General features: G+C 47.7%; 1 protein-coding gene across 3 annotated transcripts in view; it reads left to right on the top strand.

Moving 5' to 3' along the window:
* Positions 1–1,748: 1,748 nt before the first annotated feature.
* RIPK2 (receptor interacting serine/threonine kinase 2) overlaps positions 1,749–19,352 on the top strand; it is a 78,490-nt gene continuing 60,886 nt past the window's right edge. Inside the window, exon 1 of one of the 3 annotated variants that reach the window (XM_073631922.1) lies at positions 1,749–2,202. In XM_073631922.1, coding sequence (XP_073488023.1) covers positions 1,958–2,202 — 245 coding nt within the window. In that variant the 5' untranslated portion in view covers positions 1,749–1,957. The remainder of the gene's footprint in view (positions 2,203–19,352) is intronic. The other 2 variants (XM_073631920.1, XM_073631921.1) reach the window with 2 other exon arrangements.

The following is a 19,352-nucleotide window of genomic DNA, read 5'->3' on the forward strand; positions in this document are numbered from 1 at the left end:
CCGAGTTCCTCCTGTACTTCCCAGGGAAGCAGTTTTCTGCAGTCTTGGGCTACCTGGTGTTGCGGGAGAGCCCGGGAACCACCCAGGGTGCCACCGGCAATGCCATCAGATGCCCCTTTGAGAGCCCTGTAAAAGTGATTGGGCGGCTCTAGAGCTGACCAATCACATTTAGCAGAACACTATTTGCCAGCTCTTGAAGTTCACAGATGCAGCTTGAGTTACCTACTTGTCTACCATGACTTTTATAAGGGGGTTGGTAAAACGTGTGTAGCGCTGGTAGATTTTCAATCTACCGCTGATAGGTAAATTTAGTGGGTTATCTGTTCATACATAGTCAGATTAGCCTCTGTTCCAGTTTGGCTGTGTTGCATGTAGTTTCACACTGTGCCTGTGGGTGTCGTTGTCACCATGGGTCGGTGTTGGAAAGGCAACACGTTGAAGCGTATGAGTGCTCCTCTGTCCCGGAGATAACTCTGTGGAGGTGGTCCTCCGAGTTGCATTCTGGGGGAGGGTATTTATGGGACAGACGCCATGTTTTAGGGTTCATTTTCATTCCACCTGCTGGCCCTCCTGGCCGACAGGTATGTGCTAGGAGTACTACCTCGTGGTCCTCCATCCGGGAGGCTCACGTAGCTGCAGCGTGTGGGTGGCCCAGAAGCCTGTCTGGGGCCTACCACAGCGGCAGGGGAACGGTCCTGGGCTGTCTATCCTGTGTGAAGAAGCTGGACAACTGAGAAGATCCCAGGGGAGGACCCGTCATGAAAGGATCATGCAGAGTGCTGGTCTGGAGAGGGGCCTGGTGACTCAGTTGGAGGACGCATCCTAAAGTAATCCTACCGCATAGTACTGCAGGGTCAGCTTAAAGGTTCTAGTGCTGTGTTTGCTATTCATCTTAAACCATTACATCCTGTGGCAGAGGACTGTACGGGTTTCATGCCAATCAAGTCTGTGGCAGAGACTTTTGTTCGTGCTACGTACTGGCTGCTAGGTTAGTGAGAGAAACCTATTCAGGCGGGTAAAGATTCAACTCTACAGAGAGAGTATATTCATCTACAAACTCTCAATTCCTGGTGCTACACCAAGAAAAGGTATTTGAACTTCCCTGCAACTTTCCTTCTACCTCTTTCCTGCTACTTCCTTCAATTTATGTTTATTAAAGCATTGGAAAAGATACCCAAGTGTCCAGTGCCTACATTGTCTGGTATTAAACTCAACGGGACCCTAGACCCGGTTCTGGTGAAATAGAGGTAATGAAGGTGACGGCGACAGCCCGCTTAAACCAGCAGCTCCACCGAGAGTTATTGCTACATGTGGCTCCCCCACCCAGGTGGAAACTTTGACCTGGGAAAATGAAAAACTTGACAAGGCCGACAGACTTTCTCAAATTAGTTCAGAAGCCTTGCCTAATCTGGGGATTTCTTACTGTATTTCCCTTTCACTAATAAACACGGCCTTGCATGCATGATACTTTCTGCCAGGGGATTACCTGAGGAGCCGGTGACATCACCGCTCACAGAAACCATGTTTGTTTTCTGAAGGTGGAATGACATTACCTTGAACCTTGGTCATTGTACCTACAGAAAGCTCCCAAAAAAAAAAAAAAAAAAGCTCTTTGTCTTTCTTTTTAACTGCTACAGAAAAATGACTAATAGTATAAACCCCTGACAGGATTTTTTTTTTTGAATATGTTATTTGCAGTCTTCTTCCCTGATCATTTACATGTGAGGTATGTGACAAGTGGGTGGTAAAACAGGAACTGCAGGATCTGTGCTTTTTCTTCTTTCAGTTTCGCCAGTTAAGGACTGGATAGTGGTAAGGGCCGGAGAGGGAGGGGGCAGTGTGGCTTCTACGTATTCCAGGAAGACATTTCTTCTATTTCACAGTCAAGGCTACAACGTTTTAACACACACTGGAATATCACAATCCTCCATTCTTGGGATAAGAGTGGAGACTCAAGATGAGCACCAGTACCATCAGTCAGGAGACTGGGTGTTCCTCTCCTGCACAATGTCAACAGGACAACTTGTACCTGCAGACCGCCAACATCAGTAGCAGCCTTCAATTCATCTCTAACACCAAACTAACAGATCTAAACTTCATCAACAAGGGGGCCTATGGAACTGTATACAAGGCCCTCCATTCCGACTGGAGAATACAGGTAGCTGTGAAGTTCTTCCCAACAGAGCGTCATCTAGTGGAAAGGTGAGTGTCACACCATATAAATTTCTATAGAGATTGAAGACGTTACAAAGACAAATCTGGACATACACTAGTAGATTTTTCGAATGCCGCTCCGGCAGGTCTCAGTTGCCAGCTGTGGTAGGGGTAGGGTTGCCACCTCATCCCCTTAAAACCGAACACACATTAATTACACAGGTTCTGAGGCTGATTAAGGTGGTAATGAAACTCACTTGGTGCCTTATCTGCTTTAAATTAGCCTCAGAACCTGTGAAATTCTTGTGTTCGGGTTTAAAGGGATGAGGTAACAACCCTAAGTAGGGGGCAGTGTGGTGATCGATTCAGTGCATCACATGGCTCATTTTTTTTGTACAAACTTTATTTGAAGTGTACAAAACGTACGACAAATGTGTTGCTGTACATTGCAGCATGATTCAGCACGGTACGCTGCAATGTGAATGGGACACATAAGAAGCAATTGTTTCCTGTGTGTCCCTGTGATGAGGGACGTATTACCATGCGGTAAAACTTCTGTCACCGTATATAGTATGAATACAGCCTAATGCTGGCCATACATGTGTCGGTTTCTAAACAAATTTTCTTTCAAAAATCAGAAAATGTGTGCATTTTGTGATATGATGGTGCCACCATTGATTTTCGAAATTTGACCAACCAAGCCTTCAATTTCACCTCGTGTTGCTACAGAAAATAATTTTCGTGTCCGGGAATCTTCTTTTCTCTCTGGGAATTTTCTTTTCTAGCACTCATGCTCATTTCTTTTTTAAAAATCAGAAATTTTGTGTGTTTTGTGATGCGATGGTGCCACCCGTGATTTTGAAATTCAACCAAGCCTTCACTTTCACCTCATGTTGCTACAGAAAATAATTTTCGTGGCTGGGAATCTTCTTTTATTTCCGGGAATTTTCTTTTCTTGTACTTATGCGCATTTCTTTTTCAATTATATTTCTGAAACGATTCTCCCATCATTGATTAGAAAATCATTCGTTTTTCAAAAAATTTCCAACATGCCCAATCAATCAAATTCAATGGCTACATGAAAATCATCCGGTGGCCTACTAATAATTCAAACGAAAATTCTTAGAAAAGATTTTCAAAATAAATTTCTTTCAGAATTCATCCCATGTATGACCGGCCTTAGTCTACGGCCAGGCGATTGTAAACAGATGTGTTTTACAGTTTTATAGCTCTGTACTCATTCTTGTGTTATTGATCTTTACTCAGCTGTGTGCATTTTTCCATAAACAACAATGCATCTAATTTCAAATCAGTAAAAAAAAGTGGTGTTTTTTACTCCCGTGTGCGAAAGGCCTAAAGCAATGCCCCATACACAAGAGCGGAATGTCTGACAGAAAAAGTCCAACAGGAGATTTTCATCGTATATTCTGATCGTGTGTATGCTTCATCAGACTTTTTACGTCGAAAATTCTGACGGACCTACAAAGAGAACATGTTCTAAATATTTCTGATGGAACCAATTCCTATCGGGAAAAACGCTCGTCTGTATGCTGTTCCGACATACCAAAAAGAAACATGCTCTGAAGCAAGTACGAGACGGAAGCTATTGGCTATTGAAATTCCTTTTTCTAGTCCCGTCGTACGTGTTATACGTCACCGCATTCTGGCCAGCGGACTTTGGTGTGATCGTGTGTACACAAGACAGTTTCAGCGGAATTCCGTCAGAAAAACCTTCAGAGTTTATTCCGACAGGAAAACCGGTCGTGTGTACAGGGCATAAGTGTATGCAATCAACTCGTCATTCCCCTGTACAGCCAATCTGGTCATTTCTGGCCTCTGTGTTATGTTAGAATACCTTGTGCTGGTATCCTGCAGAGCAGGTGTGACCAGAAGTAGCAAGATTTATTATGAACGCACACAAGTGCCGACAAGACAACATAAACACAGCTAAATACTGTATATGTACAACACCAATGAAACACACATGAACTGTAAACTACGAAACGAATGAACTAACTGAGCTATATACAAGAGAACTAGGGATGAACTTGGGTGTGTTTGGGTCTGTATCCAAACCCATATGAGCAAGCCCGCCATGAATCCTGCACCTGTAGTGTGCCAATCATTTGTGACCCCACTCTGCTGCCATCAATAAACAAGGGGTGTGTGCATACATACAGCTGCTTCTGTAGAAATGCATTGGCCCCAGATGACTGGCCCAGTATAGTGACAGCTTCCTGGCAGATTTGCTCTTTTGGGTTGGGACTAGGATCCGAACACTTCTAACTAATGACTAACAGAGCCATATGCAAGTAGTAGGAGGAATCAGGTGAGGCATGGTCAGTTGGGAGGAACAGGGAACAGCGGTTATAAAAAGGATAAGGCCTAGAATGTGGATCAGGCACATGGGCAGCAGCATCAGGAGGACAGTGATGAAGGTCACAAGAATCAGGTACATTGAGCAAGATCATGAAGACTGTTAAAGAGAGCAAGGAATGCAGGAAGCAGGCCCAAGATCACAAAGACAAGGTTGAGGTAATTAGGATGATTGGTACAAGAACCGGCAGAATAGAGTGTATAGCCACTGTGACACTTGGGGTAGAGCTAAATACCCTCCCAGTAGGCAGCATCACATGGACTGTATTTGCTGGAACCTGCTGGTTTCCAGGACACACCCAATGGTAGTTATTGGAGATACACCCTTCAAGTTTAGGAACCACAGTGCCACCATCAGGTGCTCTAGTCTCTAAATACCTGCAAGTGCGGGTGCACCTGTATTTAAAGCTGGTTAAATATGACTTTTTTTTGTTTTTCAGCCAGCCATATAAGGTAGATGGAGGAATCCCCCACATCAGTGGCTCCTGAGATTTCAGGTGGGATATTGGGTGATAGTGGAAAAGGGGTGAAATGGCTGACATCACAGGGGCGTTGGGGGAAAGCAGGAAGGTTGCAGGGAGCACTGACATTATAGGATGGAAGTTAAGTGTACTGAAAGATGGGTTGTGCTAACCAGCAGCACAGAAATTCTGCCAGCCAGCCTGAATATTGATAGGAACACTCCCTTGCTGCACAAATCTCTCGCCTTTCCCTACTCACACAGCAGAGATTGTTACAGGGTGCCTAACAGCTTCTCTGCTGTTGTTTTAGGCCTCATGCACACGAGACGCTGTTAAACTCGCGTTCAGAGGCAGTTGGACACTTTTTTCAACTGCCCCTGAACTCATTCAATGTTATCCTATGTGTCCATGTACACAGTCTCGTTTTTTGGCGTTTTTAGGCAGTTGCGTTTTAACCTCGATTTTCCAGAAGCAAAAAAATGGGTTCAGACGCAAAAGTTTTCCATGTTTCAGACGCCAAACGTGGCTAAACGCGGCTAAATGCCGGTACCGCATTTGCCAGCGTTTGCGTTTATAAGTGTTTTTAACCACTTCAATTTTCACCCCCTTCCTGCCCAAGCCAATTTTCAGCTTTCAGCGCTGTCGCGTTTGAATAACAATTGCGCGGTCATGCAACACTGTACCCAAATGAAATTTTTATCATTTTTTCCCCACTAATAGAGCTTTCTTTTGGTGGTATTTGATCACCACTGTGGTTTTTATTTCTTGCGCTATAAACAAAACAATAGTGACAAGTTTGAAAAAAAACACAATATTTTTTACTTTTTGCTATAATAAATATCCCATTTTTTTTTTTTTTTTTACATTTTTTCCTCAGTTTAGGCTGATACATATTCTTCCACATATTTTTGGTAAAAAATATCGCAATAAGCGTATCTATTGGTTTGCACAAAAGTTATAGCGTCTACAAAAAAAGGGGATAGATTTATAGCATTTTTATTTTTATTATTTTTTTTACAAGTAATGGCGGCGATCTGCGATTTTTATCGTGACTGCGATATTGCGGCGGACACATCGGACACTTTTGACACATTTTTGGGACCATTCACATTTATACAGCGATCCGTGCTATAAAAATGCATTGATTACTGTATAAATGTGACTGGCAATGAAGAGGTTAACCAGGAGGGGGCGCTGTAGGGGTAAATTATGTTCCTAAGGAGTGATTCTAACTGTGGGGGAAGGGGACTCAGAAGGGGAGGAGACTGATCGGTGTTCCTCTGTACAAGGAACACACCATCGGTCTCCTCTCCTCTGACAGGACGTGGATCTGTGTGTTTACATACAGATCCACGGTCCTGCTCAGTTACCGGGCAATCGCGGGTGCCCGGCAGACATCGCGGCCGCCGGACACCCGCACCGGGACCCGAGTGACGCGGCAGCACGTGCGCCCTCTGGAGGGCCTGGAAGGCCATCACGTCATATGCCCAGGATAACAGATGCACCGTCCCGCCGTCATATGACGGTGGGCGGGCAGCAAGTGGTTAAAGGAACATTTTATGACACGACTTTGGGGCCCCATATCTCGGGGCCACTTGGTGCTAGGAACTTTGGTGTGCAAACACAGTGGAACTAGCACATACCCAAATTTGGTATGCTAACACAGTTGGACTAACACTATAACATATCCAAATTTGGGGTTCCTAGCACCAAGTGGCCCCGAGATATGGGGCCTCAAAGTCAGGTTGGAAAATGTCATTCTCTGCTGCAGAAGTGCTTAACATTTTGCGACCCGATCTTGGGGCCCCGTATCTCGGGGCCACTTGGTGCTAGGAACCCCAAATTTGGATATGTTGTAGTGCTAGTTACACTGTGTTAGCACACCAAATTTGAGATACGGGGCCCCAAAGTTGAGTCGCAAAATGTCATTCTCTGCTCTGCAGACGCTTCTAGACGCAAACGCGGTAAAACGCGGCTAAGCGCGGCATGTAAAACGGGCGTTTCTAAACGCCGGTTTCAGCTTTTAAAAACATGTGTTCAGCAGAGTTTGCATCGGCGTCTCGTGTGCATGAGGCCTTAGCCTTGTCCTCTTCAGCCTGCCTGTTCTCTGAGCCCTGACTATACTGTGTAACCTGTCAGGGCTCAATCCACAGGCTGGGAAGGAAACAGCTGTAGCAGCAGAGAAGCTGTTTACAGTCTGCCATCCCCATGAGTTGAATCTCCAGCGATGTGAGCAGGAAGTGGGGCAAGTTCTGTGTGGAGAGAGAGAGCTCCTTTAAATAAGGTGACCAGATTTTCAAAATTAAATCCGGGCCTTTTTTTATTTTTTTTTAATTGGTAAATGGTAAACTATTTTATAAGAATATTTATATGCAGTGTATGTAGTATGTGTTTATGGAATGTTTGTATGATATATACGTTATTTCTCACAATTTCCTCAATGAGATAAAAAAAAGAAAAAAGATACTTCTTAGAATTTTTTGGGGATATGTCTACCAAATGTCACGAAGATAAGACAGAGAAAAAACTTGGAGGGAGGGATGGGGTGCGCTACCTGTGCGTGGGGCCAAAAAGTGGGTGTGACCAGCAAGTGGGTGTGGTCAACAAGTGGAGGTTTCTTCATGGGGTACAATGGTGATCAGTATGTCCTGGCCTCTGTATACCAATAAAAAAGCCAACAAATGCATCACAGCCCTACACTTCCTTTATACAATTCTAAAAATGGACTTATAAGTGCAATGGTAAAACCTATAAAATAATATCCAGTGCAAATCAACCAATGTATTGCAATATAGTAGTGATGGTGTCACCCCCTCTGCAAAAATATTTGAGAAATTGCAGAGCTGTAATGTTCAAACAACAGTGAAACCCCTCTATACAATAATAACAGAGATGTAAATCAACTTGTGTATTAGAACATAGTAGTGATGGTCCCCAGGCACATCTCCTGGCCTGGGGACCATGGCACTACTGTTCCCCAGACTCTTCACACTCTCCCAGCATAGGCTGCCAACCTACCACTCTCCCTCCCAGTCTCACTACTTTTGAGGTGGTTCTGCCCCACTAAACTGGCGGTCCTCTCCACTTTACTCTGCCATGTTTTTAGAAGCTAAGAACCTATGCATACCTCTCCCTCATCTCCGCCCTCCAGAACTGCTGCTACATCTCCTGGCACAGAAGTCCCTGCACTGTGGTCCTCCAGACTCCTCTCACTCCCTCCAGGATTAAAGGGCAAGTTTACCTCTATGGAAAAATGAATAAATGCACAGATTTTTGCAGAAAAAATGTGCATTTTTTCCAGCAGGGGCCTGGAAAGCCTTGCACCCACGATCAGTAAATCATGCATGCAATGGGGGCTGCTGCGACATGTCCTCCGGCTTTCAGCCCATACCACTGATTGAAACATGACTGTATGGAGCAGCCACACTTTCCAGAACAGAAATGGTTGGGTTCAGGAGCAGGCTGTTCTGGGACTCAGGAGCAGGCTGTTAGAGGGCTCAGGAGCAGGCTTTTGGGAGTTTAGGAGAAGGCTATTAGAGGGCTCAGGAGCAGGCTTTTGGGAGTTCAGGAGAAGGCTATTAGAAGGCTCAGGAGCAGGCTTTTTTGGGGCTCAGGAGCAGGCTGTTAGATGGCTCAGGAGCAGGCTTTTGTGGGGTTCAGGAGCAGGCTGTTGGAGGGCTCAGGAGCAGGCTGTTGGGGGTTCAGGAGCAGGCTGTTGGGGGTTCAGGAGCAGGCTGTTGGGGGTTCAGGAGCAGGCTTTTGTGGGGTTCAGGAGCAGGCTGTTGGAGGGCTCAGGAGCAGGCTTTTGTGGGGCTTTTCCTGTACTTCTCCTTAAAGTAGTGGATGTGTATGGATATACTGTAATTTAGGCCCCTTTCACACCACTGCAACTTCAAAGTCGCACAATAGGTCTGCGATTTTACCGCAATTTTGCGGCCATGATTTTGTCACGATTTCAGAGAGACTTAAGGTCTATGAACCTGAACTCGCATCAAAGTTTAACCAAAGTAGTGCAGGGACTACTTTGAAGTTGGCACGACTTGAAGTCGTACTATTATGAATGGTTGTCATTGGAAATTATGGGGAACGACTTGTCATGCGACTTTGCATTCCCAAGTCGTAGGACAAGTCGTGCAAGTGTGAAAGGGGCCTTAGCCCTGGTTCACATTGATGCTACTTTGAAATCGCGCTACTTCACTTGAAGTAGGGCGATTCCAAAGTAGCAAGGTCAGCGCAATTTCAGGTGCTACTTGATATAGACATCTGTGTGGCTTCATGCACAGATGTCTATTGAAGTCGCACCTGAAATCGGCAAAAGTAGTACAGGAACTACTTTTGCAAATCAGTGTGGCGCCGCAAAATCGGTGTCACTCCAATTGGAACAGTGCCATTGCCTTCAATAGGCTGCGACTTGTCATGCGATTTGATCTCTCAAATCGGATGACAAATCGCTCCAATGTGAACCTAGGCTTAGTGTCACTTTAACCACTTGGTGCCCGCCCACCGTCAAATGACAGCGGGGCGGTGCTGCTCTCGTTCTGGGTGGACGTCATATGACGGCGCCCAGAACAGCTGCTCTCACGCAGCGTGGCGATCGCCGCTGTGCCGTGCTGCTAGGACATGGCGCGACCCCGATCTCTGTAAAGAGCCGCGGCTCTTTAACCAGTGCCTGGTATTGAAGTACTTAAGGACAACAATAATATGATCTAATGATAGGCAAATTTTAACTACTAAAAACAACTGACTATTTTTGTTACATTATTTTTGTCTTTCATAAAGTCTCAGTAAATTGTCATATGCTTATAACGCTGATTTCTTAAACATTACATCTATTCTTTTTTTACTTCCTCAACTCTTTTGAAGGGGAATACCCATATCTTAAGAGTACTGAAGGTTTTTTTTTTATTATTAAATTATTACATTACTTGTGTACATGATTCAACGGACGAGTCTTGCTTTGTGAAATCCAGTGTGTTGAAAACAATAAGGGCTAAGCTAATGTATAACTGTATATTGGCAAATGTAATCTCGTGCTACTAAAAGTGATTGAAGCTGAACTCTAGGCAGATATAATAGACATAAATAATTGCAGCTCTGTAATCAATACAATAATATATATATATCTATATATATATATATATATAGATATATATATATAGATATATATATATATATCTATATATATATAGATCTATCTATATATATATAGATATATATATATATCTATATATATATAGATATATATATAGATATATATATAATTAATATGTCATTAAATGCATTTTTTAATACAAACAGTGAATTACCTGAATTTGATCTGGTATTAGCCTTTAGTAGTCCTTGCACAGCAGGGCTGGAATATAAAAGTAAGAAGTAGTACAAGGAGCCAATAAGTTCATGTACAAAAAGCATACTGATAGGAAGACAAAGCAGAGTGACCGAGACACATGCTTATCACTGTGCTACTTTCCCTTTCACTGAGCAGTCACAGGCTACGGTGATCCAGGAAGACCTGGGCTCACAGGAAATGGGTTGAATAACACTGACCACTAAGGATGAGTTACCGGGTTTAGCTAATTTAGCCCCCTGTTGGGCAGAAGCAGAAAATCATACAGGCAGTCCCCGAGTTACGAACATGTTAGGGACTGCCTATTTGTTCGTAAGTCGGAAGCGCACGCGCAGAGCGGCAGAGACGTCGTTTTCTGCTGTTTTCCAATTTGCCCGCCGACGCCGCCTCCTGTTCATAAGTAGGAGTCTTTCGCAAGTCGGAGGTTCGTAACTCGGGGACCTCCTGTATATAGAAGCAATATTTCTACTACTTCTATATATGAAAGCATCCCGCTGTCACTGAATGCTAAGGCAGCAGGGGGCGCTTGCACTTGCTGCGTCCCTAGGAACTGCTGATGTCAACGGGAATCCCTGGTCACATGTTTAAAGGGGTGGGTATAGCAGCAGTAACATCTCTGCCCAAATATGTCACCACTATCCCCTCTCCTTACTTTATATAGCTGATGGTACCCTGGGGAGCTGTCATTCGACTATGCGTACCATCAGAATCAGGTCGATCAGCGAGCATCATGATTGTTGATAGATTTACAATGAGGGACATTTTTTGGGGACTTTTATTTTTTTCTTAATAAGGGCTTGTCAAACATTTGGGGGAGGGGGGTCTTTATTTCTAGGTGACAATTTTTTTTACCCCATACTTATTCACATAGGGTAGGGGGCCAGTATCTGGGGACCCCCTTATTAATAAAGGGGGCTTCCAGATTCCAATAGGCCCCCTACCCGCTGACCCCCACAACTACCATCCACAGTTGTGGGGAAGAGGCCCTAGTCCTTATCCACCTGGGCAAATGTCGCTTTGCTGGGGGGACTGGCAAAGCACCCCCCATGTTGAGGGCATGTGGCCTGGTGTGGTTCAGGAGGGTGGGGCACAAGCTCACCCCTCATCCTTTTTTTTTGACTGGACAGGCTGCATGTTCGGATTAAAGGTGGCTTTTAATGGGACCTCACACATTTTAAATGTTTGCTTTTTTGCATGAGGTACACTCCTAACATCCATACAAGGCTTGCCAAGTGTCTGGTATGCATTTTGAGGGGAACATTTACAAAGAAAAAAAAGACACTATTTAAAGGGGTTGTAAAGGTAAATTTTTTTTTTTTAAAATAACAAACATGTTATACTTACCTTCACTGTGCAGCTCGTTCTGCAGAGAGTGGCCCCGAACCTGGTCTTCTGGGGTCCTCAGCTCCTCCCCGCAAGCATTAACCACCTTAATGTGAGCTCCCTCGCATGGTGGTTAGTGCTTGCGGGCGCGCTCCCGTGATACAGCCGGCGGCTATAGCCGCTCACTGTATCACTCGGCCCCGCCCCCCAGCGCGCCGCGTCATTGGATGTGATTGACAGCAGCACGAGCCAATGGCTGCGCTGCTTCCAATCCATCCACTGTAGCCAATCAGCGGCCAGGGTGAGCGGTGGAATAGATGTCGGGAACGAGAAGCTGACTTTCGAGGCGTCAGGTAAGTAAAACGGGGGGCTGGGGGCAGCGGTATTGTCAGAAGTTTTTTCACCTTAATGCATAGAATGCATTAAGGTGAAAACATTTTTACCTTTATAACCCCTTTAAATTCCTGCCAAATAAAAGTTCATTGCGCACAGACTCCTTCAAAGGTCCCCCACAATACATAACAGACCCTTAGGGGTCTGCTGTGTATTTTCAGAGAAGAAAATAATAGAGGGGAAAACAAAAAAACTGCACCTTAGAGCAGAAATGCCCCTCTATACAACAAATGGGACTTTAAATGTGCCTAACAATGGGAATGAATAATAAAAAAGAAAAAAAAACAGATATGAAAAACAAATGGTTATTTCATTTCATTAAAAGAGCGCGGCATCTCAATAGAAACATGTTATGAAAGTAGCTGGGTATAGAATAATTACAACAACTTACAACAAGTATGGAATTGGTGCATTTCACCGTTTCACAATATTTTGCTTCTTCAGGATTCCTGAGAGATGACCAGCTGAAACAGATAAAACACACACACCGAATACCAAAGCATGACTGCTGAGGCGCAATGGGCCCAGGTCCAATTACTGTAACATAGATGTATAGACAAAACCTCCCCTCCCCCTTGCCCCCTCAATCCATTAAATAACACACTTACAACCAATAGGTTGGAAAGGGCAAGGCCACAGCTTTATTAAATCCAAACATAACATGTGAACACTTATTCAACTAGTGCCAGTCACAGTTGTACTGTGAGCACATAATTCCGACAGTGAGGAAGGGGGGCCTGTCCTTACCATAAGTGCTGGACAGGCCGCCTAATTCCAATTTCCATTCAGGGCATAACCCATTACAGCCATTTTATGTTGGCAAGGTCAAGAAACCGCCACCTGACAGTCAGTGGATAACTGACAGGCGCCCCACCGCAGCCAGCACCTGTTCCACACCATGCTGAAGGCCAAGATTAAAGATATCCAAACCGATGTTGTTAAGGTGAACGCCATCCGATCTCAGCAAATCACCATTAGCACCTTCCAAATCCTTATGCCGGACGACAAACCCCCCGATCTGCCGAACAAACTTGGAGACCTGGGTGTTAACTTTGCGAAGGAAGCGTTCCAGGCGTGGGCCAGGTATCTCCCGAGCCAAAAGCAAACGAGGCACTATTTCGGACCAAATGAGAATCAAGTTGGTAAAAACAGCATAACACTGGGCGATGTCTCGCTTGATAGCGGAAATTAAATCCACGGAACATGTATAACCAAAGTCATTTCCACCAGCATGGAGAACCAAAATGACAGGGCCAGAAACATGAGCACGAAGGTGCAAACATTCCGGTAGAACCTGGGGCCAGCGTAAACCACGGAACCCACGCCAGCGGATCCTGGCGAGATCACGGGCGAAACCCAAATTCTTGCCGTAGCTCCGAACATCCGACCGATGAGTGGCCCAGTAGATGAAAGAATCTCCAATTATCCATATTTGCGCTGGGTAACTACCTGAAATTAAAACAGCAGATGTGGGCGGACGTACAGCGAAAAACTAGAAGATTCCCACCTACCCAGACGCTGAAGTTCCGTATCAGAGAAACCCATGCCAGACGCAGCGGTGGCAGCGCCGATGCGAAATGAGTGGGTAGCGAAATCGCTCAAAAGGAGGCCCATGAGCTCAAGGCAATGACGGAAAACCCGTAAAAATTGAAACCTGCTCAGGGAAGAGGAGTCAGCGTGAACAAAAAAGACGGGGGACTGGGGGCGCACGGACAGGAAGGGGGAGGCTAGCGACACAGGGCAAAAAGGGCCACCACAAGGATACAGAACAACTCTTCTGCCCTTGCCTAAGCTGTCAGTCTTCGAGGTACGCAAAAACACCATCACGCAGTGCTCAGAGAAGGAAACATCCTCCGTCCGAATGCCGCCCGACGAGGACATGGATTTAGAAACCAGTTGGCCAATGCGAAAGGCACCAAAAAACGCCCAGGAGAAGGCAACTTGAAAAAGAAGGGTCTCAAACGGAGAAGAGCACACGGACGGCAACAGGGAAAGGATACCGGATAGAATATGAAGGGAAACCGGGCGCCGAGAATCGGGAGAGTGAGTAGCACGTCCCCAGCCCCGTAACACCCGCCGGACAGGAAATGCTTTCGTGGTATCTTCCCACCCCAGGAGCTGGAACCAAAAGGACAATGCAGACATGGTAGACGAAACCGTGGAACCCGAAACCCCTTTCTGCAGCAAATAGCCTAGGTAGGTGAACAAAGCCATGTATCTGTCATATGGAGAAGAGATTGAAAACTCACCGCCCGACACTTGAACCTATTTGTCCCACACACGACAGTACGATGCCCACGGGGACAGCGAAGCCCGGAGGAGGTCTAACAGGCGTCGGAAACGAGGTTCCACAAACGGGACGGGCAGGGGAGGCCCTCCCGGGAAGCCGACAGCGCCAGGGAGCGAAAGCGATCGATCTGTAGACCTGTAGACGAGAGAGAGCATCAGTGATATCGTTAGCAGTCCCGGGAACATGCCTGGCTCTAAAACAAATATTAAACTGCAAACACTTTAAAACCAAGAAACGCAATAGCAATACGACCGGAGGGGAACTAGCTGACTGTTTGTTAACCACCTGCACCACACTCATGTTGTCGGACCAGAAAACTACTTGGTGGTCGTGCAACCGTTCACCCCACAGCTCAAGAGCGATGATGATCGGGAAAAGCTCCAGCAGGGTGAGATGGCGCAACAAATCCATGCGGGCCCATGAGGCCGGCCAACACTCAGCAGACCACTCCCCTTGGAAGAAGGCGCCGAAACCACAGGAGCCTGCCGCATCAGTATACAGTTCCAGCTGTGGGTTCGGTACCTCCTTCCGCAGCCAACAAGACTGGCCATTGTAGGACTGGAGAAAAGTCAACCATATCCCCAAGTCGTCCCGCATGGGCTTGGTTATACGGACATAGTGGTGGGGGGCAGCCACCCCTTTCATGGCCCAAGCCAGGTGTCTACAGAAAGCTCTCCCCATGCGGATGACTCTGCAAGCAAAGACCAAGTGACCCAGCAACGACTGCAGTTGTTTTAATTGCAATTTCCTAGCTCCTCTCGCCAAGTGGACCAGGGAGAGGAGCCTGGCCAGCTTGTCGCTGGGCAGCCAAAAAACCATCGCCACCGTGTCTATTTCTATGCCCAAAAAGGACAAAACCGTCACTGGGCCCTCGGTCTTGTCCACGGACTGTGGGACGGCAAACCGTCCACAGATGTCCTGAAAAACAGTGAGGAGATGCTGACACTGACCACTCTCCGCCGGGCCTACAAAGAGGAAATCGTCTAAATAGTGTAGTATGGACTGAAAACCAGCCTCCTGGGCGACTACCCATTCCAGGAAGCTACTGAAAAGCTCAAAGAAATAACACGATATGGCACAGCCCATGGGGAGGCACATGTCAAAAAAGTAGCTTTCCTGAAAAAAGCAGCCCAGGAGGTGGAAACACTCCGGGTGGACCGGGAGGAGGCGGATGGCGGACTCAAAGTCCGCCTTCGCCAACAAAGCCGACTGACCGGCAGCCCTAACCAAATGAAGCGCTTTGTCGAAAGAGGCGTAGTGGACCCTGGACTCCTCCTTATCGATGCCGTCGTTGACCGAGGAGCCAGAAGGGTAGGACAGGTGGTGAATCAGGCGAAATTTTCCCTCTGCCTTTTTGGGGACCACACCGAGGGGGGACACCCTCAGGGGGAAAATCAAATGGGCCTGCCATACGCCCCATCTCTAGTTCCTTCTGAAGCTTCTCGGTCACAACGGACTCGAATTCAACCGCAGATTTCACATTAGGCGCCATGGTAGGCACATCTGAAGGAGTGAAGGGAATCCAAAAACCACAGTCCAGGCCGTCCCTTAAGATCAAGGCCTCCCTATGAAGGGGGTACTGGTCTAACCAGGGAAGCATCTCTAAGACGTTCACTGGCGTCCTCTGGTTTAGAAAGGTCGGGCTTGGCACCCGGCCTGGCGAGTGGTTGTTTTTCCCTCCTGAAGCACCGGCTGGCGGGGTGAGCACCCCCGCAACTGGAGCACTCGTGCTTAAAACGGCACGTGGTGTACCATGTGCAGTGGCTCTCATTGAACAGCCAGCAAATACCCTTTTTTGGGGCAGCCAACGCTCCAGAGGGAGCGCCGGCCGCGGACTGAAAGGACGAAGGCCTGTGGGGGCACATAAGCAACAACCAGAGACTACCGTCTTGGCAATCAAAACGAAACTCCTTACGTGCCGCCATCTTCTGGCGAAACTGGGTGTCGTAATGAAACCAACACTGGCCCCCATACACCTTATAGGCACCCCAAATAAGGTCTAAGTAGCAAAAGAATGATGCGGCCAACTCCGGGAACCGCTCACAAAGCACTCCCGCGTAAGCGCAGAACCCTTGAAGCCAATTCCCAAATGTCCGAGGAAGCTGTTTTGATTTGTCGCCCTGCGCAGAGGCGTCAACCCGACGAGATTTGTCAATCGTCTCCCGATCAGGAGGGACGAGCGAGAGAAAATCGATAAATTCGCGACGCCAGATCTTGCCTTTAACCTCCTCCGTCAGGTGCATGCCAGTAGGTGAAACGGCCCACAACGCGCCGCCGGAAGTGGAGCCCGAACCCACCGCTGGACCCGATACCCCCATCCGGGTAAGGACCGATTGAACAACCGACGCTATGCGTTCGTCTGGTGGGCCTGATACGGGAGCGTCATTGGACCTACCACAAATTAAATCACAGTCATGCTCACTGATGCGCGGAGGAAGAGCTGACGAAGGGCGACCAGCAGCCGGTCCGGGCGGAACTTCCGGAGCAGGATCAACCGTGGTAGCTGGCAGATGCCTGAGATGTCCATCCCCTGGAGGAACGGTGGCACCTGGTGAGGCAAGAGAGTGATAACTGAAGGAGAGGTCCAGGGGGAGGGGTCCGACCACTGACCCTGAGGATCCCGGGTGGCCAAGGACAGCAGCTGAGTGGCAACAGGAGCAAACGTGGACTCCAGGACCCGAAGCGGGAGCAGAAGACATTCCGGGACTGGAGTAGTAGTCTCCCGCCCTGCCGGGCCCAGGGAGACGAGGCTGGGTTGTGGCGGCAGGCAGCCCGCGGGAACCTCCCGCCCAGCCGGGCGCAGGGAGGTGCGGATACGCTGGAGGCCACGGACCGGGGAGGGCGGCTGGGGCAGATGAACCATCTCCCGCCCTGCTGGGCGCAGGGAGATGTGGATGTGCATGGGTCAGCTGGGCGGGGTGAGTGGCTGGAGCAGCGCGGCCATCTCCCGCCCATCTGGGCGCAGGGAGACCTGGGCAGTCAGGAGACAGGAACGCTGGGGGAGCAACATGCGGAGTAGCGCGATCTCCCACCCAGCCGGGTGCAGGGAGATTAAGTGCAGACAGCCTAAGTTGTGCAGAGTGCACTGGCACACTTAAATCTCCCGCTCTGCTGGGCGCAGGGAGAGAAGTGGCCACTGGGGGCAGCAGCGCCGACACAGGGCGAGCCGCGGAGTCCACTGACAGACGGAGAGAGCCAGCAGCCGGAGGGGATGCACCGGAGGCTCCTGGAAGGTGATCCCTGGGACGGTCTGACCTGGCAGCGGACCCCCTGGAAGAACGGCGCGGAAGCCCTCCAGCTTCCTTTCCCCACGGACCGGGGGGGCGGGCCCAGGTACGGAGGCAGCATCCGCCCAGCTGGGCGCATGGAGGCAGCCAGGGGGAGTGACAGCAGGGGGAGCGGAGGAACGGAGCGTGACTCTGGGGCTCTGTGAACGGGGGAGGCGAGGGGGGGCCCGAGCCGCGGAAGACACTGGCGGGGGGGGCCCGCCGGGAGGAACCCCGGCGGCGGGATACAGGTTTCTTAGGCCTGCTAGGAGGGGGAGAGCTGCCACATGGGGCCGCAGTGTCATCAGGGGGGCAGGGAGGGCAGGCAGGCCTGTAAGAGGCCCTGGAAGGACTGGGGATGGGCGGGCCCTCCACCGGGCCCTGGGAGCCGAGGATCCCGCTGCAGGTACCGCAGGTGGAGGAGAGGGGGGAGAGGAGGCCACCTCTGGGGAGAGAAGGGAGAAGAGCCAGTCATCCTGACCTTGCAGGGCCAGTTCATGGACCCTGGCCAAAAGGAGCTCGGTGTCCATGGCTGAGGGACAGGGTCAGTGGTCAGCTGACCAGCTCTTCCAACACGTTCCTTGAAAGACCCAGAATTCTCTGGGGCAAAACTTTTCTTGAGCTCAGGCCCAGCCCTATCCCCCCTAACAACCAATCCTTGGTGACCACTCAGCCACCTTGTCCCAGCCCTGGCCATACCCCCATCAGTCAAGGCTCTCTCTCCCTAAAGGGGCTCAAGAGGCCTTCATCATAAATGTAAAAGAAACAAAGAAAATATAATACAAAATATTTAAGACCTGGAGGTATGGAGAAAATGTATATATATTTATATTAATTTGCTACAATCAGATCCTGTCACCTTGGCCTCATTTTCAATTCTTTGTCCCCCCATGAGTTATTCTTTTCCCTTTGTTTATACTTGTCCCATTTCTTTCATTTGCCCCCCCCCCCCCCCACTCTTCCCCTTTCTCCATACCTCCAGGTCTTTAATTTTGTGTATTACTTTTTGTTTATGTTTCTTTCACATTTATGATGGTTTGGAAGAAGCAAATTATTGCAAAACGCGTTGATTCCATACGCTTGTTGTAACTTGTAATTGTTATATAACCGGCTACTTTCATAAAATGTTTTTATTGAGATGGCACTTTCTTTTAACTAAGTGAAATAAACATTAGTTTTTATATCAGTTTTTTTTTTAATTCATTTTCATTTGTTAGGCACATTTAAAGTCCCATGTGTTCTATAGAGGGGGATTTCTGCTCTGAGGTGCAGTTTTTTTGTTTCCCCTCTATTATTTTTTTTCTCTGTAAATATATTTGCTTGGGATGGTGCTACAATGCGCATGTAATTAATATTGTGCTCTGCTCACACAATCATCTACTATTGTATGATCTGCTATGTATTTTGTGGGACCTTTAGGATCTGTTTACCATTTTTTCTTTAGAAAAAAAAAAAGCTAGGAGGGGCATGTCATTTGCCAGCAATTTAAAGAGGAACTGCAGTCTGCTCACATAATTTGTAATAAAAACATCTTTGCCATTATGAAGCTTCCCTCCAACCACTTTGCATTTTTATTTTATATATACTGTGATTCTGTACTTGCCATATATGCTGCAGAAATGTCCCTCCACTAAGTCTGGCTGCATCCATTTTAACTGTGGGCAGCTGAAGCTGCTGCCTGTTCACTTCCTGGATTTACACAGATGCACACCTCCAGCTCTGCAGCTCTCATTGGCCCTCTC

This window comes from Aquarana catesbeiana, linkage group LG05 (genome assembly GCF_042186555.1).
Source record: "Aquarana catesbeiana isolate 2022-GZ linkage group LG05, ASM4218655v1, whole genome shotgun sequence".
Classification (NCBI taxonomy): Eukaryota; Metazoa; Chordata; class Amphibia; order Anura; family Ranidae; genus Aquarana; species Aquarana catesbeiana.